Source organism: Varroa jacobsoni, unplaced genomic scaffold (assembly GCF_002532875.2).
Source record: "Varroa jacobsoni isolate VJ856 unplaced genomic scaffold, vjacob_1.0 scaffold_936, whole genome shotgun sequence".
Classification (NCBI taxonomy): Eukaryota; Metazoa; Arthropoda; class Arachnida; order Mesostigmata; family Varroidae; genus Varroa; species Varroa jacobsoni.
In genome coordinates, this window is record NW_019213838.1 from 89,000 (window position 1) to 110,173 (window position 21,174).

The 21,174-nt window shown below is 39.6% G+C and overlaps 3 protein-coding genes across 9 annotated transcripts; 1 reads left to right on the forward strand and 2 right to left on the reverse strand.

The window, feature by feature from the left end:
• Positions 1–1,503: 1,503 nt before the first annotated feature.
• Positions 1,504–2,190, forward strand: LOC111265135 (uncharacterized). The gene has a single exon (XM_086970359.1). The coding sequence runs from the start codon at positions 1,504–1,506 to the stop codon at positions 2,188–2,190; it is 687 nt and encodes a 228-aa protein (XP_086826485.1).
• Positions 2,191–4,584: 2,394 nt separating this feature from the next.
• LOC111265130 (mediator of RNA polymerase II transcription subunit 15) lies at positions 4,585–11,753 on the reverse strand. 2 transcript variants are annotated; one of them, XM_022841536.2, is made up of 8 exons: positions 11,454–11,753; positions 10,517–10,683; positions 9,885–9,972; positions 8,985–9,027; positions 8,310–8,779; positions 8,005–8,054; positions 6,512–7,404; positions 4,585–6,066 (listed from the first exon to the last, which is right to left on the reverse strand). In XM_022841536.2, exons 2-8 carry the CDS (start codon positions 10,582–10,584, stop codon positions 5,768–5,770), a joined length of 1,911 nt encoding a protein of 636 aa, XP_022697271.1. In that variant the 5' UTR covers positions 10,585–10,683; positions 11,454–11,753; the 3' UTR covers positions 4,585–5,767. The 2 variants fall into 2 exon arrangements, with proteins under 2 accessions (XP_022697271.1, XP_086826478.1); XM_086970352.1 differs by having other exon boundaries at positions 11,661–11,749.
• Positions 11,754–13,710: 1,957 nt separating this feature from the next.
• On the reverse strand, positions 13,711–21,022 carry LOC111265129 (pre-mRNA-splicing factor ATP-dependent RNA helicase DHX16). 6 transcript variants are annotated; one of them, XR_015312936.1, is made up of 11 exons: positions 20,421–20,542; positions 19,747–19,924; positions 19,379–19,471; positions 18,699–18,881; positions 18,386–18,526; positions 17,936–18,168; positions 15,749–17,551; positions 15,494–15,574; positions 14,965–15,193; positions 14,630–14,821; positions 13,711–14,384 (listed from the first exon to the last, which is right to left on the reverse strand). XR_015312936.1 is itself a non-coding variant. In XM_086970351.1 (10 exons), exons 2-10 carry the CDS (start codon positions 19,912–19,914, stop codon positions 14,726–14,728), a joined length of 3,027 nt encoding a protein of 1,008 aa, XP_086826477.1. In that variant the 5' UTR covers positions 19,915–19,924; positions 20,892–21,022; the 3' UTR covers positions 13,711–14,725. The 6 variants fall into 6 exon arrangements, 3 of the variants coding, with proteins under 3 accessions (XP_086826477.1, XP_022697269.1, XP_022697270.1); XR_015312937.1 differs by having other exon boundaries at positions 13,711–14,404; XR_015312935.1 differs by having other exon boundaries at positions 13,711–14,490.
• Between the last annotated feature and the right edge of the window lie 152 nt (positions 21,023–21,174).

Genomic DNA, 21,174 nt, shown 5'->3' on the forward strand with positions numbered 1-21,174 from the left:
TAAGTGTCTGTGAAGGCATTTTGGTTGAACTAATTAGAAATGTTAAATCGAATTTGATACAATTGAAAAAGAAACTGAAACTAAAAGCTCTGAGCTATGCGTCTTTTGGATGCGTAAAAAAAAAACAACTTCACAGAAAAATAACCGTCATCACTTAAGCCTATTCTCTGTATAACTAGAAGTCTGTTCTTGAGTATCTGTCTGCCTGTCGCCCTAGAATTATTTTCGTAGAGTGGTTGCTTTGAGCTGAGGATTTGCAGGTACACTAGAATTTCATTGTAGCAAAAGCTGCGTGTGAGATAGGCCTGGTTGGATGAATACTGTTCTACCACGAGAACTCTTTTTCTCTTATAAAGCGTAATGCAAATTCAAGCGAATAACTGCTTCGCTCTGCAGTCGCTAAGAATTGTCGCAGGGCTTCTGCAGGGAAGTTGTTTACTCTTTGAAACTCTAAAAAAAAAAAGGAAGAACATTGAATTAGAGCAGATTCTTCACTCTACCGCTATACACGAGCAGGGCGAGACTTGCCAGCTGATTCAGTACATTACTAAAACTCGATGCCTACCAATCCTGAGTCTATAACGAAAGAAGCACGCTAGATAGAACAGAATTAATTTCATACATGACACTCACAACTATACTTCCATTTAACCATATCAGCAGGCGCTGAGTGAAGCCCTCGATATATATCTACTTTTTCCAAATTGAAAATTTAGAGCATTCAGCCTCGCTCGACAAACATTCTTTAAATCGAACTTTGCTTGGCAATTTCGGTTAATCCTCTAATGTGCTAGCCGATAAGCGAGATATATGCGTATCTACTTATCGTAACGAGCAAAAATTTATTTAAATACTTTGTATGGTCTATGATTTATTACCACGAGAAAAAAATGTCAATTCTCGTGGCAGAAACACAGAAGTCATACTGTTAATCCTATGATGTCATAACTTCTATAAATCGTGCCTCAGTTTGTGAGTCGTAGAATTATTTCAATAGTTCGCTCTATACGTTACTACTAGGAAATATTGAAAAATGGTAGCACAAGTATGCATATCTGCTCACTGTGACTAAATGGAGATCGGCACCACGCCTGTGTCATGTTGTTCACAGACTTAATAGGTGATCTTACGATTTTACCTCGAAAGTTGTTTTAGTTTCAATATGAAGCGAGCGTGACTGCAATAGCGTGCCTCATTATTAAAGTATTTCAGTTAAGTCCACTTTCTTAGAATGTTCGTGATGCCAGTAATTGGTATTGCTTCGATGTTTCTATATAGCTAACTTTCTAGAGCTTCCTCCCCTTTAAAGAAGTTTTCTGAGGAAGTTATGTAGGTGACGGTACAAAGCTGTGACGCTAACCACTGAACACTGTCATATGTCGACCTTGATTGAAAGGGAACGAATGCGAGATAGTTCACATCGGGTTTGCGATCCTGTTTTTGCTAGTGGCTGCTCATTAGCATAGACCAAGTTCAATCTAAAAACGTTCTCCAGTGACAAATATGCCAGTACTAAAATGTCTCGTAGTTGTCAGTGTGCTAGCCGTATTTCCCATTCCAATGGTTTACTCTACCGAATGTCATCTCCGCGAGCTCGATCTGTGCTTAACTTCAGCCGCCAGCATTAAAGCGGTACCAGTAAACGATGATGAGATTGACAAATACTGCAACCTAATCAGAGAAGCTATTGAGTGCCTATCAGCTTACGTAAAGAAGTGTGCAACACCTATGCAAAGGGAGGTTATCGCCTTCTTCACTGGTCGCGGATTCATAGAGCAGGGTGAAAAATTCTGCACTAAAGGTGACGAACTTCGAAATAACTACCTAGAGCAAGCCCCATGTCTCGCCAAGGCACAGATTGACGGAAAGAGGTGTATGAATGATAGTCAAGTTGCTTTCGAGAAATTTGAAGAAGTACCATTCCAAAACAAGATCACATTCGTGTGTTGTGTGTATGCCCGATACAAAAAGTGCTCACACGATATTATTGAAGCTACATGTGGCGTCAAGGCGGTCGAGAGTAGCAATACCATGATTCGGCTACTTTCATCTAATCTCATTCCAACCGTTTGCTATGGCTTCGACTCGAATCCCAGCTGTGCCTCGCTCCTGCCACCAGCCGGCACCTCACCGAAAAATAATGGCAAATCAGTCGTCAGCAAGCTCATATCAGCGTACGTAAGGTCGTAGAAGGATCACGAAGTTTCCGGAAAATCAAAAGGTCGAAAATTCAAATATCGATACTGCTGCTAAAGCTAAGAAAAGTTATGGAATGACATTTAGTCTACATTTCAACTTAGTTCCGTATCAACATTTCATAAGGTATATTTGCGACATTGTATCGCTTATGCGTATACAGGGTTATAACTGAGACACTCGTACTTTGTAACCGGGTGGGTAATTAGGTTTGGTATCGTTTACAAAATGTACAGGCAAGAAGGCACATCCGGTAAACGAGATTAAAAAAGTGATCATCAAATATTTTAGGAATCAGGCTATAAAACCTGAAATAGTCTTGAAAATTAGCAAACAAATAAACATTTTGATCAAATACAAATGAGCAACATAGGTCCTATACTGGCTAATTTTTAAAGACGTGCCTCTCTTAGGTCGAAACCAATGCAAAATTTGCTATAGTTTGTAGAGCATTATTATTATTTGTATTATACAGAGTACTATTATCTGTAGAGCATTCATTTTTAACTAATAATAATACATGTTAGAAAGAAAAGTCTATATTCACAGGTAATATTAGTAAAACTTACATTTAGAAAGTTCCAGAACTGTAATAAAAAAGCCATGGGCAGGCTGTAGTAACATACGAAATATTATTATTTCTGGCATTAAGATTTGCTAGACATAGAGGATAAAGCATGAACTTAGAGTAAGCAATTCGATTTCACCATAATTCCAATCGAACCCTCTATTTTTACCGAATTTTTACAATACTTTTTCCATTTACAACGGTTGACCATCGGTTTTTAATACAACGACGCCTTTTAATTCCAATGCGCGCATTATCGAGTGTGCAGACTAGCATTTCAGGCATTATCTTTGACTTTAGTTCAATCAATATTCCATAATCACGCAACTGAGTAAAATAAACGTTCTCGTTTACTTTCACCAGAAGCAAGTTGCAATTAAAAATAAATCACTTATTTTCATGTCATTTATCCATACATGGGTTTTTGTACAACTTTTCTGAAACGAATTGCTCAGAATGTCCAACAACACTTCCTGCCTTTCCAGATATTCTATAGTGGACAGCGACTGGTCAGGCGAATCGTGTTCGTTAAGTAACTAAAGAAGAAAACATACTGAGAATAAACGTTACACAACCACAATGCGATACGCCTTTACGCAGTAGCGCGCATATGAGGTATTAGGTTATTACTAACATTGCGTATTCTACCCATCTATTGGCAATGCGAATGCACAACAATTTACAGCATCAGGCATGCTCAGCCACTACCTTAATAGATAGCAGCTTGAGCATAGTAATATCAAAGTACAGAATAGCGTGCGTCAAGAAGCTACTATATAAAATCGGCTAAGCTTAAAATTCTAATTTTATAATTTTTTTTATGGAAAGATCTTATTTTATACAGTTTCAATAGAAAATATCGCTTGACATGATCATAAACTTGCTCATTTCCAAGATTATAAGTATTTGTCACATGTTTTTCTAAGGACGAAGACCGGGGTTGTTTTCAAAAATTTTTGAGAGGAAAACTCAATTTTGAGAAACCTGTACTCGGCCCAACTCGATATACTTGTAGGTATATCATTGTCTTTGGTCAAATATGTTCCGAAAATCGTTCTCGCTAGTAATATTATCCTGTTTGGGATATAGGAAGCTCCTTCTGTACTCGAAAGGCCTTTTATCTTCGTAACGAAACTTCCATGTTAACTGAACAAACTACATTTTGAAATGAGTACTTCTACAATAACATTAAATAAAAGAAAAGACATCCAAAAGATATTTTACAACTTATTTCTATGCATCCTTTCATTATATCATTCTCATTCCTATTCCTGTCTTATTTACCTTTGGGATCTGTTTTTATTCATAGCTAATTTCGATTGCTTTATTATCATTTCATTTTTAAACCGAAACCTTTGTTAGGCCAATGATATTAATGATCGTTATTTTATCTGAATAGTTTTTATTTTGCTAAATGTTAAAGTGATCGAAAATTGGTGCATCCACTATAAAGCCTGAACTCTAGGTAATGCTATAGTTATTTGAACAAGACAATATAATGGTACTCTTACAGTGAAGGAATGCTTACGATGGATATGGGTGTCAAACCCACTATCTAATAAACCAAACGGTGAACAAATCGGGAGTTCTTCAGATAGTTTTTCTATCTTCATGATGGTGTAGCGCTAGCGTACCTGTTTACTGACGTTGGGAAGACGCGAGGCGGTCTACGTTAAGACCCGGATGAAGCTTCGTTTCAGCCAGCCACTTGAGGCAATGCCTAATAGCAGTCCTGGGTGTATAGCTCAAAGCATTCATTTAAATGCATCTGCTCTTGGAAAGTTCAGACATTTACTACAGTAAAAGGAAAAAAACTCAAATAAACCAACAGTCAACACGATTTCTTTTTATTCAATTTATTTCAATTAAGGTCTGTGGATATTTGACTATAGTGTCTAACCATCATATATATATTATAATATCCAGAGTAGCAGTATTCACTACGGCATACCATGTATTTTCAGCGGTGTCACCTAGCATACTTAACTGGATGGTGACTTGGATGAGTAGTTCTTCAGCTAACATGTTAGTTCATAAATTGTTTATTAGAGACAATATTTACTCTGTTTGTGAATATGAAGTTACTATATATACATTCAATACATGTGTACAACTCGTACAATTTCTGCTTGGTTTAATGGCGAGAACATCTTATTGTTATCAAAACCAGTTCGCAGCGGTATTCTTGTTACACTACAACGAAAATCATGCTCATATCGGTAACAGTATGCCTTCAAAGCAACGAATAGAATTTCTTTTTCGGCACAGGCTCGACATGTCGGGTATATCTGGATACTGGGCGGATAGAACAGATCTTCAAAAATAGGATTATTCACCTTTCACAACAGGAGAGATTCCACAAATGACGATGCCTTAATCCTAGCAATGTACATGACATACTGCGTTGCCCAATGACAGAATGAACATTTAGACATAATCTTGGTAGAAGGTTCGATTCAGAAAGTTCGTTAAAGCTTCACTTCAACTGAACAGACTTCTTACGTGCTCAACTTTTTTTGTCTTCAATTTTAACTATTCTGAACCTATAGTGTACCTAATATTTGCATGTATTTCACGTAAAGATCATTTTGCGTTAAACACAAACTTTTTTTTTCGAATTATCTGGCCAGACGATACTATCTATCATAGTTTACAACCTACCTTCTCAGATTGATTGGGTGTCTCTTCACCAGCGTAATTCTAAAACCAAAGCGTTTTCATACTTCTCAAACGTACAGCGAATGCCCAATTTGTATCAAGTTTATTCTTTGACTTGAAAAGTCTACTAAATATACCCATCGAGGGCATTCGAAGCTCCAGCACTGATATCGTAAGAGAGCTTCTTTGTTTGAGGTACTAAAAGAAACTAAGGAAACACGGTTATGAAAACTGTTAAACTTTACTTGTCGGATACTGGTAAAGCCATCGTTAACAATGATCGTCGGTAACACAAGTGAATATTTCCTTTTATGTGTCTAACCAAACAAATTTTGTGATTCGGCTTCAACAAGTAATTGCCTTCTGTTGCGATCCCTTACCCACGGGTCTCGCGCTAGTACCATTTCTATCGCTGGTGGTACTGCAGGTTTGCCGAACACACATCTCCCAGGTATCGAGTAACGATGTGATGGAATATTGCGAGGGCATCTTTCCCAGGTGAACGGTAAGGGAATCAAGCACATCTGACAGGAACTCTGTACTCGCATACTGGGCCCTATTAGCGTTACAGCGAGGTGGATGTTCCGGGTAGTTTTCCGGGACTGTCACAGAGATGGGTGGTACACATGGAAGTGTCTTGTCGTCTGTCCAGAAGAAAATTCATAATGGGAAAATAAAAAAAGAAGACGGGAGTGAATAATTTTTTAGCTTATAACGTAGCAAATAGGCTGTAGTGATAACATTCGAACCTTAATTAAATGACAAGCGGAACTTCAGTTATGAATGACAATGCTAACCCTTCCAAGCAAAAACATTGTTGCTACTAAGAAGGCAAGCCCAAATTATATGGGCGAAATATTCTATGATAAATACCATGATATGATTACCATATATATATTCTATGATACATAAAACTATGCTGCAATATCCTACATGTCTAGACAGAAAGTGGAATCAATTTGTAACATGGAGAGGTCTTTGCGTTGCGAAAAACAATCGTACTAGGAGCCTCCAGTGAGCAGTATTACTTACAAAGGCAGCAAACTGCGTATTTCAGCTAGGTATCAGCCCACGTCAGGTCGCACTTACCGAGTTGGCAGATAAGATTGACAGTCCGACATCCACTATGCTGAACTGGATCTAGCTGTACTTTGAACCGCTGGTCAAGATGGGCAATTTCGCCCTGAAGGACATCGGGAATTTCTGCTGCATCTTCAGATCCCGCCGCAGGACGACGGCGCTTAACAGGTGGCGACGAAGGTGGAGATGGTGGAGAACTTAAATACGCCGCGCCAGTCAACATTGTTATTGGCTGACCAAATACTCGTTGAAGCGTGTGGTTGAACATTGGACTTTTGATGTTCGCGTTGATAGCATCTAACAGTGGCTGCCATAGGTTGTCGTTTTGTAATCGGGCCATCGACTTCACCGATGGCACGTGACCAATATGGTCTCGTGGCACGGGTAGGCCGAGGTCGAGTTTCTCGAGGACGCCCTCGCACTTCACCAGCACTTCCATTGGACAGCGCCGATTACTGTCCGATAAAATTTCGAGCAAGGTGTTCATTTTGCTCAAATCCTTCTGCCGATCTTCATCCTTGTCTATACGTGCAATCATCCGGCGAAGCGGTTCAATGTATTTGCTTAGCTGTTTTAGCTTGTCAAGATAGACCTGTTCCTCGGCAGAGCTGCGGGCAGCGGCTGTTCCCGGTCCCACCACGGCATGACCACCACCATGCTGTTGTTGCTGTTGTTGTTGCTGTTGTTGCTGTTGTTGTTGCTGCTGCTGCTGCTGCTGCTGCTGTTGTTGTTGCTGCTGGGAATGTTGCGCGGCAGGAGATGCAACTGATCCGATAGGGGTATTGAGAGCGGACCCTGGGGAAGGGGCGCCCATTTGCCCTCCTCGAAGGTAACCCCCCTGAGCACTGACGCTTACAGGTGATGGTGAATGTGCGTACCCTGCGGGGGACGGTGTCATTTGGCTACAGCAAGTGCGTTGAAAACAACAGTGTGATAAACCAACGACAGTCAAGTGTGAAAGTGTTATTAAGTGGCTTTGTGGTTTTGTTTGTTGCTTAGATGTCTAAACATTGTTGTAGCTTTTGATAGCTGCTATTTTAGCGTAAAATGGTCGGCTACTGCCGAAGACGTAGGCAGGAATACACTTAGATAACGTGGACTCAATACACAGAATCAACAAAATGCAAGCAAATACACAGAGTTAACTGTTCAAGAAATGTCAGCTGCGATTCAAAACAATGTTGTTAAGAAAGAATGGAAAAAAAATAGAGATATTTTATGGGAAATAGCACTAACGCATACGTGGACGATCGCTGATTTGACGTGCAAGTGAAAAAAATTATATCTGGTAGTATTAGCAAGACGGAGATCTTCAAGACGTTGATGGACCAAGTAGGCCAAATCGACGCAAAACATGAGCAAAGACAGCAATAACGGTCGGTGGCTACTGCCGCGCCCAATATTTGCTTCCGTAAATTTAAAGCCAAAATATTGAAAAATACAGTTAGAATATAGTTTTACATAATAGGTCATGTATTTTTTTTTATAAAATGATTAGTTACTTAGCCATTGATGCACCCATCGGAGACTGTACTGCGCCTTGGTTCGGGACCTGAAGAATCGCAAGAATTTATTTCCTGTTAACAAGTTTCTGAAAGAAACCCTGTCATAAGCGCCTTGTTGAAGGCGCTTATATACCTTCCTTACATATTCCTTATATTCCTTACATAATGGATATGCAAGTATATAATTAATCACACCAATTCACAAACATACTTCTCTGTCCAATACAACATCCATCTAATATGAAACGTGCAAAATCAAATCAAAACCTTACTCTTATTGCAGTTTTTATCATACTTCTCACCATTGTGTTTTGAGGCTGCTGTGGGGTTATCTGCGGCCGCATCTTGTTTTGTGGGGGTCCTCCCATAACCATCATACCCTGACCGGAAGGACCGACTCCAACGGTGGGTTGAGGTGCCCTCACGACCCCGCCCATGGGCTGGCCCATCATCATTGGATTCATTGGACCACCCTGGTTCATTATCATTGGCCTAGCCGACTGCATAGCCATTGGATTGAGTCCTCCAGCGCCGTTCGGCTGCTGCGGATTATTCTGCTGCGCCATCATATCTGCTGGACTTCCCATAGTCGCACCACCTATTGGCATACCCATCTGGGGAGGGCCTTGTTGTTGCTGTTGTTGACTGGTCATAGTACGAAGAGCCATCATAGGGTCAGGTCCACTTGGAGGCCCGGCATGACCAACGCCACCGGGTCCGCCGGGGCCGGGTACCTGTCCACCGCCAGCTGTGCCTGGGTTCTTTTTTGGATCTGCGATGCGAATCCACACACACACACACACACACACACACACACACAAACACACACATACACACACACACAGAATTTACATATTTAGTACATTCAATACGATATAATTAATAATTTTTATTATTTATGGCTTGTCAGATTGAAAATGTGGTGCACTATGACATACTAAATGTGATTAAATACGTGGTAGCTCAAAACTACTTACTGACGTGAATGATAAGTCGGGCAACCAACGAAAGATACTGGTCCTGGAGAGATAAAAAGAGCGAGACGCACACGTATTGTACAATGAACATACAGGAAGAATAGGCGTACGAAGACCCTCATGGCACTTACAAACAAGTGCCTTACGTAGCTGTAGTAACCGCACAATGTGGACTTCGAATAGGACGCGTTAGCGGGCATTTGTTACTCAACTATGGATTGCTTTCGTTAAACAGACATATTACAAGATTTGCGGTGGACGACACCGGTCGAGTTTAACCTAAGCAAGATATAATTCCAATAGCTTGCAAAAAATCCCGAGGCGGTCCTCTGAGTGCCATAATATTTGAAACATTACCGCAAGCAGTTATGTTTAAAATCTAATTTTGATGTTTTGAATATTCAACAAACAGATATCGTTTATTTAGCGAGACAGATTTATCTAGAATGAACAAGCTATTTGATACCTGTATTTGTTTTCCTATGCCCTCACTTTATATATGATTAGCAAAACGGTTGTGGATATGTTATCCGAAAAAAGTGGAGCTACTGTTGCTTGCCATAATCTACGCTCAGCTTATTTTTGTTATAACGGATCTAATGATCAATATAAAATATTGAACGTGACATCTTCCAGCTGGGTATGATATATTCGTTGTGAACTAGTAAGTAAGCGCACACGCGTTAATGAAAGGCTACTAGTGTACTAATAAGGATTGCAGTAGGATATAAACACAGTAAGTTACTTTATAGTATTTCTAAAAAAAATATCTTGACAATGATGCTTCGATGTGAGTCGTTCGGGATAGATTTTTGACTTGCAAAGCAGCAGAACAAATGTATAGAGACGTTAAAACTATTTTACTACCGATTTTCTTCGTTCAGGCGCATTCTGTCTAACCTTTGTTGCAGATCTGTTGAAGACATGATTCTCCATTTCAGCGGCATTCTTGTACTGTTGATTAGGTGAGTTCCTAATGGCCTCCTCGCTGCAACAGTAAAAACAACAATCAGCACACATACGAGAACAACAGAATTCTTCGAAGAAATCAAGTCCCCGCGATTATTATTATAGGGTCACGATGAAGTGTCCAGGCCCTTAACTGTATGAATAAACGCCTCATTCCGTGTTGAACGCTAGCCCTCTAAAGCATATTCCAGAGCAATACCCGATATAAAATTCGATACATCTATTTTTTAAAGTGGTGAATGATCGTACCACAAAAGACTCCTAATCAATTGCAGAAATAAGTAAAGTTGTTCTTTGTTGTACCTAGATAAGAGCGCCTAAAACGTGTCCTAATACGAATACTTGAGATCCATCGCAAATGTCGAGCTTTATACGAGAAATCACTTAGCAATGAAGCGCGATAATTTTGGGTACGAATTTATGATTTCGCATCTTTCATACTAAAAAAAAAACGAAAACTGTTCTACTTTATAGCAGACGCGCTGTTCACTTAAGCTAGGAAGGACTTTTACCGTTAGTAATAGCTGGTCGAATAATAATAGAAGCATGGAAAAAGTACTCACATTTTTGAACGAACATTTTGCCGAAAAGCTGGAGTTTTCCACGAGTTGTCGTTCATCGGCGCACTCATGTTTCCTCAACCTTCAATAAGCTATTGCTGCTTTTGGTCGACTTTTTGTTAATTCTTTCGGTTATTTGTTCAGCTGGCACGCGTTCAAGGAGACGGCGACTGCATATTAATCGTTAAGGAACATTTCTTTGTTATAATTTAAATCATTTATAGTTAAACATATAAAAGGATCCTACCTGAAACTTCAAAAAATAACGTTTTGTTGATTCGATGTTGTAGAACTTGTCGGCCCAAGCATATACTACGCGCAGCACACTGTTGCTTTAAGGGAAAATGCAATTCATTCATTGACAGTCTAACAAATTAATGTGTAGCCAAACACGGAACCTAAATAGTACTCAAGAATGGGTATCTGGGGTAGACGGAGCGGCCTCGGAGCGCTTCCTGACCATTACAGTGTCAAGTGCCCATCCAACCACAAATACTCGATCAATTAAATCAGATTAAAATTAGAGTAGAGTTCAATAAACAAACTATACACAAACAGTCCACAAAAAGCTTCGCAAATTTCGCACATGTTGGTATAGCTTCTCGTTAAAAAAGCGTATACATGGATTGTAATGCGCGTGAAAAGGTTTCAACCAATCCTAAATAAGAAAACAAATAACGACTAATAGCAACTAAGAAAGCGTCGCGTAGCTTGGGATTTTCCAATAGTTGGTTCTATCTGCCAGTAATGAAGCTTGTTAAAATAGGTTGCATACTCGTACGATATACAGGAATTGGAAGTTAATTTTATCTCGACAATTTTTTCCTGCGCCATGGTTTCGGCCAATACCGCAAATGTTATATTTGTTCAGAATTAGAATAGCATTACTAGATCATACTTCATCAGTATAATATTATTATGTACACTAATGAGTTCATACAGCATGAACTGATTATGCTTTCGACGTTCTCCCGACGAAAATTTTTGCACCCAAGAAAGCAGCACACTTCAATCAATTCATCGACCGACCGATGCGTACGGGTCCAGTACACAGGCAAACACTGATACACACACGCAGCCACTTCCCCAAACGCACTTTATTTTATTTATAGATAAATAAATGACGAATTGCTGTTCTTGCGCATACCGTGCACCAACCACACTGTTTAGTTAGCTGTCGAACACTGAGTGAATTAGACAAGGATCGATAGCAGAACTCCACTTAAGAGCACCCTCACTAAGAGGTCATTAAAAGCCGCCACACGCGAATGAATGCATTACTCAGAGAATTCGCTGTGTAAGGGCGACTCAGCGATTGGCTAATTGATCTGACAACGCTGGGCATCAGACTCATCGGCTCCATGATTGTGCCAACTAAACCTTTTTTTAGAAGCAGAATTAGTGCGTTTACGCATACAGCTGGGATCGGATGATACATGGACATCTTATGTCGCGTAGAACTCTCCCCAATTGGTAAACTTGGCTCAGACGAGACTAATGCTGACTAACGCAGCCCTCCATTAAGCTTAACCAGCTCTGTAAGCTTATCGAATAATACTATGGACTGACAAGAAAAGTCCTGGGTGCTTTCGAAATCAACTGACCGCTGTCACCTCTAGATGCCCATTTTGGCTACGTTGATCACTGGGCGATTTTGAGACACGTGGAGTAATCTAGGTTTGAAACAAGGCTTAGACGAACTTTTTTTTTATTTTGAAAGCAGCCAGCAGTCTAAACTAGCGTTTAATAAATAAAAAATGAAAATAGAAATATTATTTGGGGCTAACAGAATTTAGCATAACGGTGACTTTTTCCAGTTAAAAAAATGAAATGAATACTTATTGGAAGAAGTTTAAAAAGACAACATATAGTCTCCCGTTCTGCAAAAAATAGCCCTCAAACATCGGTTCGTGGATCCCAAACAATCTATAATCGAAGTAAGTTTAGAGGACAAGAACTGAGTAAAACTTCCTTGTGGAGTGGTGGCGCGCCAGTACTATTACTAAATAACTGTGAGTTAACACTGTAGTTACTTCTAGCCAGCATACATCTTTTTTTACAAATTTCTTAGTTAAATGCCCAAATACTGGGACTATTTAGACTTTGAAGATATACAGTAGAGGACGTTTACTTTCATTAGTTTTGTGTAATGAGGGTCAACAAGCAGACGTGTCTTAATATAATAGTAATATAAACATACGCCTGGATGGAGAAGATGTGGAACTTTTAGCGTGAAGTAATTTATTGCTTGTTGATCATACCGTGAGTCTTCTAAAAATGGTAGCTCTTCATGATATCTGTGAATAATGATGCTAGAGCGAAATTAAGCAGAATACGTATATTAGATATGCTTTCGATGTCAGGGTAGTTGGACTACTTTTTCCCTTATCACTCGTTTCCCTTTTATGTAAGCAAACAATATATATATATATATATATATATATATATATAAACAACAAAACTATATATATGTTATAATATCTGTGATACGTAATATATAATCTCTATGAAAAAGCGTAGGCGAAAGGAGATCCCTGAGCACGGATTTTTTGTATTATTGCACTGGATTATTTTATGTCGGTCAGCGCGGCACCTTAGGGGGGTAGCCTTCTGGCTAAAAGAGCCAAGGAATAGTTCAGGCTCCGTCATAGTCGTATATTACACAATATATGTGACAATCAAGTTTTATATATCATGGAAGTAACTGGCCCCTAGACTGGCCTAAGTCGGACGTTACGAATTGTGGCGTGATAGTACACCGCGTTGTACTGAGTGAGTACGTTTTTTCCAAACTCTGGTGACGCTTTTTAAAACAACGTAGAACAGGAAAATTTGCTAATTTTGATTTTTAAACTGGTGTCCGGATGTGTTTCAGTTAGTCTACTAGCCTTATTCCAATCAGCCATATGTTATTTCAATGCCTTATTTAATCAGTGTTATTAATTATATTGCGTCTTAATTAAATTATTCAATAAATAGTATTCATTATCACTTATAGTAATTATTACGCATATCAAATAAAAAACGCTTATAAATTTAAGATGCGATGTTTATCTGTACATAGAAAACAATTAAAGGAAATATTTAGTTGGTCGTAATGGTGCTATCATGTCAAACTACACGCTGGGTTGGACTGTGACTTGTTTATGACGCACTTATTATGATTATTAATACATTAAAGCTCAGTATAACGCCACTTTTTAAACGAAGGCTTTTATTTACTCAATTGTAGGTTTATTATTTGTCACTAAGCTTTCAGAATATATTTTTCAAAGACAATTTGTCAACTTATGTTTATTTCTACAACGTGTTTGCTGCTTATGATGCTTGCTGACTTCGCCTATTTACAGTATCGTAGATTTTTAATCTAATCGCGATGAATCGCTTTCTGATAGAAGAGGAGATCCTTTTCTAGAAATACGAACATTGTCTCTGTGAGGATATTGTCGTCATTTCACGATTTTTGAAAATGGCGCCTGCGCGTTCGGCAACTGGCAAATTCTGTAGTATGTTCTCATTTTCTGTAATTTATTGTGTGATTAAAAAATCTTTTGCGTTTCACAGCACTCTAATATGAAACTACTTATCCGCAAACGCCCCATTTGACCACCCCATAGAATCCTCTGCTGGAACAATGATCAGGTCGTTGAGGACCGAAATACCTTGATAGCCGCTATTCTCTAAAAAGATGCATGTTTTTTTTTCATTTATACATCAGACTTGACCACAATGAGCAGAAACCTTATGAGCATGCTTGCTATACCGCCCCTGTAGTTCTTTCGCAACAACAGCTTTGAAATTTTTTGCCCAAGTGCACATGTTACGAAATTCGTCACCTTCTTCCGTAGAATCCATAGCGCGCGCGAAACAGCTAAGAAGGACAGAAGTCCTCTGTAATGATCGTAGATTATGCAAATATGTCTAGCTTATACGCATGTAGTGATAGTATTCTTATCGTATACGTCGACGATCGTACTCTGTATAAAGGCAGAAAGTTACAGAAAACACTACTAAGTCAGTAAATACAGCATACAACAGTAAGAACCCTAAGGTCCGAGTACAGCAACTACTTTCTTTTTATATTTACAACATTTAAATCAAATTACATTTACTTACATTATGTACATGTTTTGTATCAGTTGCAAAAGAATACTGTCCCAGCTGCACTGGAGTACTCTACGAAAAATATTTACATCAGCAAGCGAATATATCTCAATTCTTCTTTGGCATCTTTCGCTCTTCAAGGTCCTGCTCCTTGTAATAGTGCGGTGCCACTTCGAAAATCCACTTGTTATCGATCTGAATTACCTACAAGCCAAGTTAACAGTCCAAAATATTTAACTGTACAACCTTATTTTAGCTATCGAAAAAGACCTTTACTCATCGGATTAGACTGGATGTCTGCTATAGGATGACAGGAAAAGCTTTCATTTTAGATCTGGCTCGCTTACCTGTCGCATATATTCTTTAGTGGTAAACACAACCTCGTGGTAAATCAGCCATTTCGGCAAGTCTTCGAACAAGGCTGAGTTCGGATGCATCATAACTGTCTGGTTGTGTTTTACCATTTTGTAATGGCCGTTCTTCGACAGAGTGACGGCATGATAAAAGTAGCCGGCGGTTATAGCTTTACGAACAGCGACCGAATCTCCTTCGCAGCTTAGCAATGGAATCTCCACTCTGCAATAGTCGAAATATTGATTCGTTAAGTAAGCATTGAGGCATATATATGCTAATGTTTGATGTACACGTAACACAATGGAAGCATTGCTTCTTTCTTCTGATGCTGTTTTCTTCATTATCGGATTTAATCAGGGTTATACGTCAATGCTGATACAATATATTATAGCATTATATTTATTTCCAAAAAGCTTTAAACTTAAGGTATTAGTGAAGCAGTAATGTACATTTTCAACCTAGGTCAATTAGTGGTTAAGTGCCGAATGCATCACGCGCACGTTTGTTAATGATTCATTTTACCTCTCTATAAGTCCTTCCAATTGACCCCTAACATCTTGTGCTCTCCTCATGGACCGATACTGAATATAATTTTCATAGCACCTGCAAATATAAACACACGTATAGACTTCTGTAGATAACTCAATCCACAGCTATACGCCGTAGCAGCATGGCACTGATAACTCTGAAGCAAAATTAAACTAAAAGTAATTATCGAGAATCTCAATTACATTGGATCTTTTTGGAGATAGACGCAAAGAAAGAACGTTCAATTACCATTGTTTTGAAAAGCCGGATTGTACCCATTGGTTGTACACAGCTAGCAAGGTCAAATGGTCCCCAGCAGGATCATGAAAATTTTTTCGTGCATTGTCCGCATGTAATGCCTTATCCTTCGGCCGATAAAATATCGCCGAGTTAACGGACAGCATCGCCGATACTGAAAGGATTTCATCCGAGCACCGGTATTTCTCGCTGGCTAGAATCATTTTTGCCATCATTGGATCGACGGGAAATTCGGCCATGCGACGCCCTAGTTTCGTCAGCTCCCCAAGGTGATTCAGTGCCCCAAGTGCGTATAACTGTTCGAGGGCAATTATCAATGATTGATGCGGTGGAGGATCAAGAAAATCGAAATTGAGAAGGTCGTGAATGCCAAGCGACTTTAGCATTAGGACCACGTTGCCCAAATTGACCCGCTGTATTTCTGGCACCGTATTTTCCTCCAGTTCATGTTCATATGCCCATGCTGTATACAATCGAAAACATTTGCCAGCGGCCACTCGACCGGCTCGTCCCGAGCGTTGTTTAGCGGACGCTTGCGAGATCGGGGTAACGATAAGTGAGTCCATACCAGTTCGAGCGTTGTAGCTGTTTTCTTTACAGAAGCCGGGGTCGATAACATAAATGATGCCGTCAATGGTAAGCGAGGTTTCTGCAATATTCGTGGCAAGGATGACCTTGCGACCACCAGGAGGTGTGGGCTCGAAGATTTTTGCCTGCATGTCGGAAGGCAGATTGGCGTAAATTGGCAGTATCACAAGCTCCTTGATCTTCGAGCCTAGTTTGCGTGTTCGTTCTGTTAGAAGTTCTTGGCACGCTTCGATCTCTTCTTGACCAGTAAGAAATACGAGAATATCACCCAGAGGCTGAGTAATATGTATCTGCAAAACAGTTACAACTGCCGCGTCAATATAATCTGCTTCTGGCGCCTTCGTGTAATAAATATCGACAGGGAAGCGGCGACCGGGAATTTTAAATATCGGTGCGTCGTCGAAAAATTCTGAGAACTTCGCAGCATCCAGTGTTGCTGAAGATATAATCAACTTAAGATCGGACCGAAAACGAGCGATGTCTTTAACTAGGCCGAATAAGATGTCGGTATGTAATGTCCGTTCATGAGCCTCATCAATAATAAGGCACGCGTACCCCTCGAGGTCGGGCTCTCCAAGGAACTCTCGTAATAACATACCGTCAGTCATGTACTTAACAACAGTTCGCTCCGAGGTGCAGTCCTCAAATCGAATCGAGTAGCCAACTTCATTTCCAAGTTTTACGCCCATCTCTTCTGCGACTCTCGCAGCAACACTCATTGCGGCAACTCGCCTCGGTTGTGTACAGCCTATTTTCAATTTATTGCGGGTGTAGCCAGCCTCATAAAGGTATTGCGGAATTTGTGTTGTTTTTCCTGAGCCGGTTTCACCTTCCACAATTAATACCTGGTGGTCTTCTATAGCCCTAAGGAGCTCGTCTCGGAACGGGTATATCGGAAGAGATTTTCGTGTCTCCTCAATAGTTAGCCTCTTCTTTTCACGTTCAGACATCTGAGGCTTTTCATCATCCTTGTTTTCCTTTGACTCGCCAGTTTCCGTGAAAGCCTTTGTAAACTCAATGGCGTCCTCAATGACTAGCTCATACTTCTTTTCATCTTTCCGCTTCTGCTTGGTCTTGGCGCCGTATCGTAACGTCGCCTGAGCTAGTTTCTCCTCTTCCCATTTCATCTGTTCTGAGTTCGGTGCCTTCTCTTTAGCGTCCACCTCAACGTAGGTGTCCATCTTATGTTCGTCCGGCATCACGTACCTGCAACCGGCCGCGAAAAAGCAAATCGCTACATAACCATAGTGTACAACACTTACGTATCGAAACACTTATCTATTTCCTAGCGTCATCCAAAACACCATTCGTAATAACCGACTCTGTTCTAGTAGCTACGGTGACACATAATGCGAAGTTGACAGATGACCCAAATTTGATCGCCCGACAATTGTCCGCTGCAGTAAACTAATTCTTTTGAGTATACGATACCCGTGCACTTACGCTTGACCAACGCAAATTTTGTGTTTACTTTGGCATAGATGGACAACGTATTGTGATTTGGTGTTGGAGGGTATTTGCTCCGTGCAAAAAAGATTCAAGCAAAACATAACTTTAGGTCAAAAACATGTTCCCTTGTAAACATTCTACCTGGACACCCGTTCAAGATCCTTTGCCTTCTCGTGTGCCTTTGCAATTTCGAGAAGTTGTTTCTTCTTTTCTAGCTCTCGTTTCTCACGGTTAGTAAGCTCCTGGTCGCCAAAGAGATACTCATCGTCCTGAATGTCCTGTTCCAGCTCGATCAATTTGTCTTCCTTCCTCTTCATAAGGTAAGCGCGCCGAGATTCTTGACGAAGTTTAGGGATTATCGAAGACCGATCCTCCTGTAAGTTGCAAATGACACTGGATTGCTTAATCGAATTTCCTCCCGCTTGTTATCATAGTGTGCCTTCTTTTTTCACTCACTCATGAAAGTAAAAATCATGATTGACCTATGGTACACGAGCGCATTGAGCTGACTCTTCTTTTTAATGAACACTAGTACAAAATGCGTTCGATGTCGGGATCATTTGAAATAATAGCATATGAAATCTGACTTGCCTGTTCTAGTTTAAGTCTTTTAGCGGCTTTTTCGTATGCGCGTTGCTCACTCGACGACGCCATATTTCGAGTTTTTGCTTTATCCTTTTCTTGAAGTCGTCTAGCAAACGCGTCCCGGTCTTCAATATCTCGGAGCCGCTCCTAAGATACAATAACAAAACGGGCATATTCATTACTACGTTCAGCTGCAATTAGTTTTAGTCGCACGAATTTAGGGGAGGATAATTTGTCATCTGAAACGCAACGTTTTTCCAAAAAATTGCTCTAACGTTTGTTTTCCTTCCACAAGTGTTTGTTAAATCATCTAGCGTACCTTGTCATCATAATCCTGTTCTTCGGATGAGGAGGTCTTTTGTTTCCTTTTGTCCTTTTTAGCTTTTTTCTTATTTGATTTCTGCCTATCTTTGTTCGAAACTCTGGGAACGACTTTAATGGCTTCGTTTTCATCTTCGTCACTGCTCTCGACCAATTTGTATTGCCGGTTGCGTTGATACACCTAAAACATAAATCAGTGTATGAGCGAATCGTAATACGTTAAACGAAAATATTCCATTGTGTCTAACCGGGCCACCATTTATAATTTCAATAGGAGTATACCAATGTGTGAAAAAGACTCAAACTACAAAAAGCAAAAATTAACGACTAGATCAAAAAAAGTTGCTATTAAAAAAAGAAGTATTAAAACAGATTATTAATGGATTTTTAGTTAGATAATAATATGAGGCGATCGCCTGCTGCTGAAATGCTAGTCCATTGATTGAATGAAATTATGGTTAACGCTTGTTATAGGGGCGTAGAAGTCAGATGTTGTCAAGTATAAACCGTACGTACAAGTGAAATAATAGCTTCATGAAGATATTTAAAGCAAAAAGAAAAAGTACGTTGGTAAAATCATATACGGTAGATTGAATCAAATGCTCAAAAAAGTGATGGCTCAAGAGTGGCAGCATTTAGTGAGTCTTCTACATGAGAAATGTGACATGTGGTCAATACCTCTTTCATGGCCGCCTCGTGAAGCCTCGCAGCAGATGGTGCTGTCGATTTACTTGGGAGACGTGCCATTAAATCGCTTGCGAATTTTCGCATCTAAAAATCAGAAAATAAATATTTATGTTTTCGCTAGCTAAATTTCGATCACCATTTTCGTTTGTCTAATGTTCTTCTCGTTCCGTTTCGAGAAATAGTGCAGTTTAGAATGAAACAAGCGTTTAGCGAAAGGAAATTCAAACGTGTCTGATTCTTAATGTCGCTTGACGAAGATTACTGACATCGCGGGACATTAAAACCTAATGGATCAACAAAGAGTGCTCATTAGGTAGAACTGGACTAAAAAATAAAATAAAAAACTATAGGTAATTTACCCTCATTGAGTCGACCTCGACAGCCCCGGTGGAGCGAATCTTGTCCAGTAGCATTTCCGAGTCTGTGCTTTTCTTTGCGAGGGACAGAATAAATTGTCCAATAAGACGGTCGCTCATTCCGAGGACCTCGAACAGCTGCTCATTCACCCATTCTTGGTCGGAAGCCATTTTTCTTGATCTGTCAAGGTAAGAATTTTATATTTTCTGCACGGTTCTTTATAAGTGCTGATTCACATAAGCTTCACAGATACGAAAACAACAAACAGTTTTGAGCAATCTGTATCTACGACGGGTCGTATATACGTGCTTTCCATAACATACGAAGTGCGTTCCGCGGGTTTCGATGTTTAATTGTTATAGGAACACAACAGCTACGGTATGGTTAATTGGATTAAAGCTGCCGTAGCCTATGCCAGTGTAATTCCTACTGCTAAAAAAAAAAAAAACGACTAAAACTGTAAAAAGATCATTGTGAACTTAAAATATAGCTTGCATTACTGAATAAGTCCCTGAAGAAACCTGTAGAAGTATTTTTTTTGCGAAAATTAATGCTGCTATTTGTATTGCTGCTGACACTCGAAAGAATTTCCTACATATTTTGCTGAATTTCTTTCTAATATCTTCTAACTAGAATATTAATAATTAGATACTCAATAAAGACTGTCGTATCTTACTGTCATTTTCTATAACATTCCTATTGTTTTTCTAATAGACAACACTTTCCACACTGTTCGTGTGGAAAAACTATATAGCTTTTGTGAAGGAGCTTTGTGATGTTCACTCACCGCAATGAAATCAATTACATTTCATTCGATGGTTAACATTCATTGAGCGCATTTGATGTACTCCGTTCGTGGCTGTTCGAAAACTATACACTGACAGTTTTAGATCTGTGTTACCGGGAATGCATCAGACTGTGAAGATCGCAAGAAAACGAGTCGACTGGTCTCCCTTACGAAAAATGCTATAGAACGATCTGCTTTTACTTTGGAACTTTGTGTTGCCAAAAAACAGTCACATGTATAATATAAAAGCAATCTGAACATTTGCCTAAGAAGAGCTTTATCTAATTCTATTAATTTCAGTTAAACTAAAAATTTACATACTCGAAAATGCAGTAGTCTCACAACATAATAAAGCCTCACCTTTTGCTATGAGAATATCAGAGCTAAACTCATATTCAATTTACGCCGTCAGCAAATACATGTTTTTACGCAAACGCTTTTTGATAGAAGTTTCCCCCTCAATGCGTCCATTCAGGCAGGCAGAAGTGGTTGTGGTTGTGGTTGACATGGCTTAAACAGCCAGGCTGTATCTAGGGTTCAATACAGTTTTTGTTTATTGTTATTGATGCTAGTTTATATACGAGTTGCTCGTGCCTCTCTGCTACGGCTGCGGGTAGACAAGCTTAGCTCTATTTAGTCAGTG

Bases quoted from the DNA above. Each gene is read 5' to 3' on its own strand.
- LOC111265135 (XM_086970359.1), top strand. From the start codon at position 1,504: ATGCCAGTACTAAAATGTCTCGTAGTTGTCAGTGTGCTAGCCGTATTT.
- LOC111265130 (XM_022841536.2), bottom strand. From the start codon at position 10,584: ATGAGTGCGCCGATGAACGACAACTCGTGGAAAACTCCAGCTTTTCGG. The intron at 9,973-10,516 runs GTGAGTACTTTT...TTACTGTTGCAG, and splicing joins CAAAATGTTCGTTCAAAAAT to CGAGGAGGCCATTAGGAACT. The intron at 8,055-8,309 runs GTGAGAAGTATG...GCGATTCTTCAG, and splicing joins AGCAGCCTCAAAACACAATG to GTCCCGAACCAAGGCGCAGT.
- LOC111265129 (XM_086970351.1), bottom strand. From the start codon at position 19,914: ATGGCTTCCGACCAAGAATGGGTGAATGAGCAGCTGTTCGAGGTCCTC. The intron at 19,472-19,746 runs GTAAATTACCTA...TCTGATTTTTAG, and splicing joins TCGAGGTCGACTCAATGAGG to ATGCGAAAATTCGCAAGCGA. The intron at 14,822-14,964 runs GTAAGCGAGCCA...CTTGGCTTGTAG, and splicing joins CTAAAGAATATATGCGACAG to GTAATTCAGATCGATAACAA.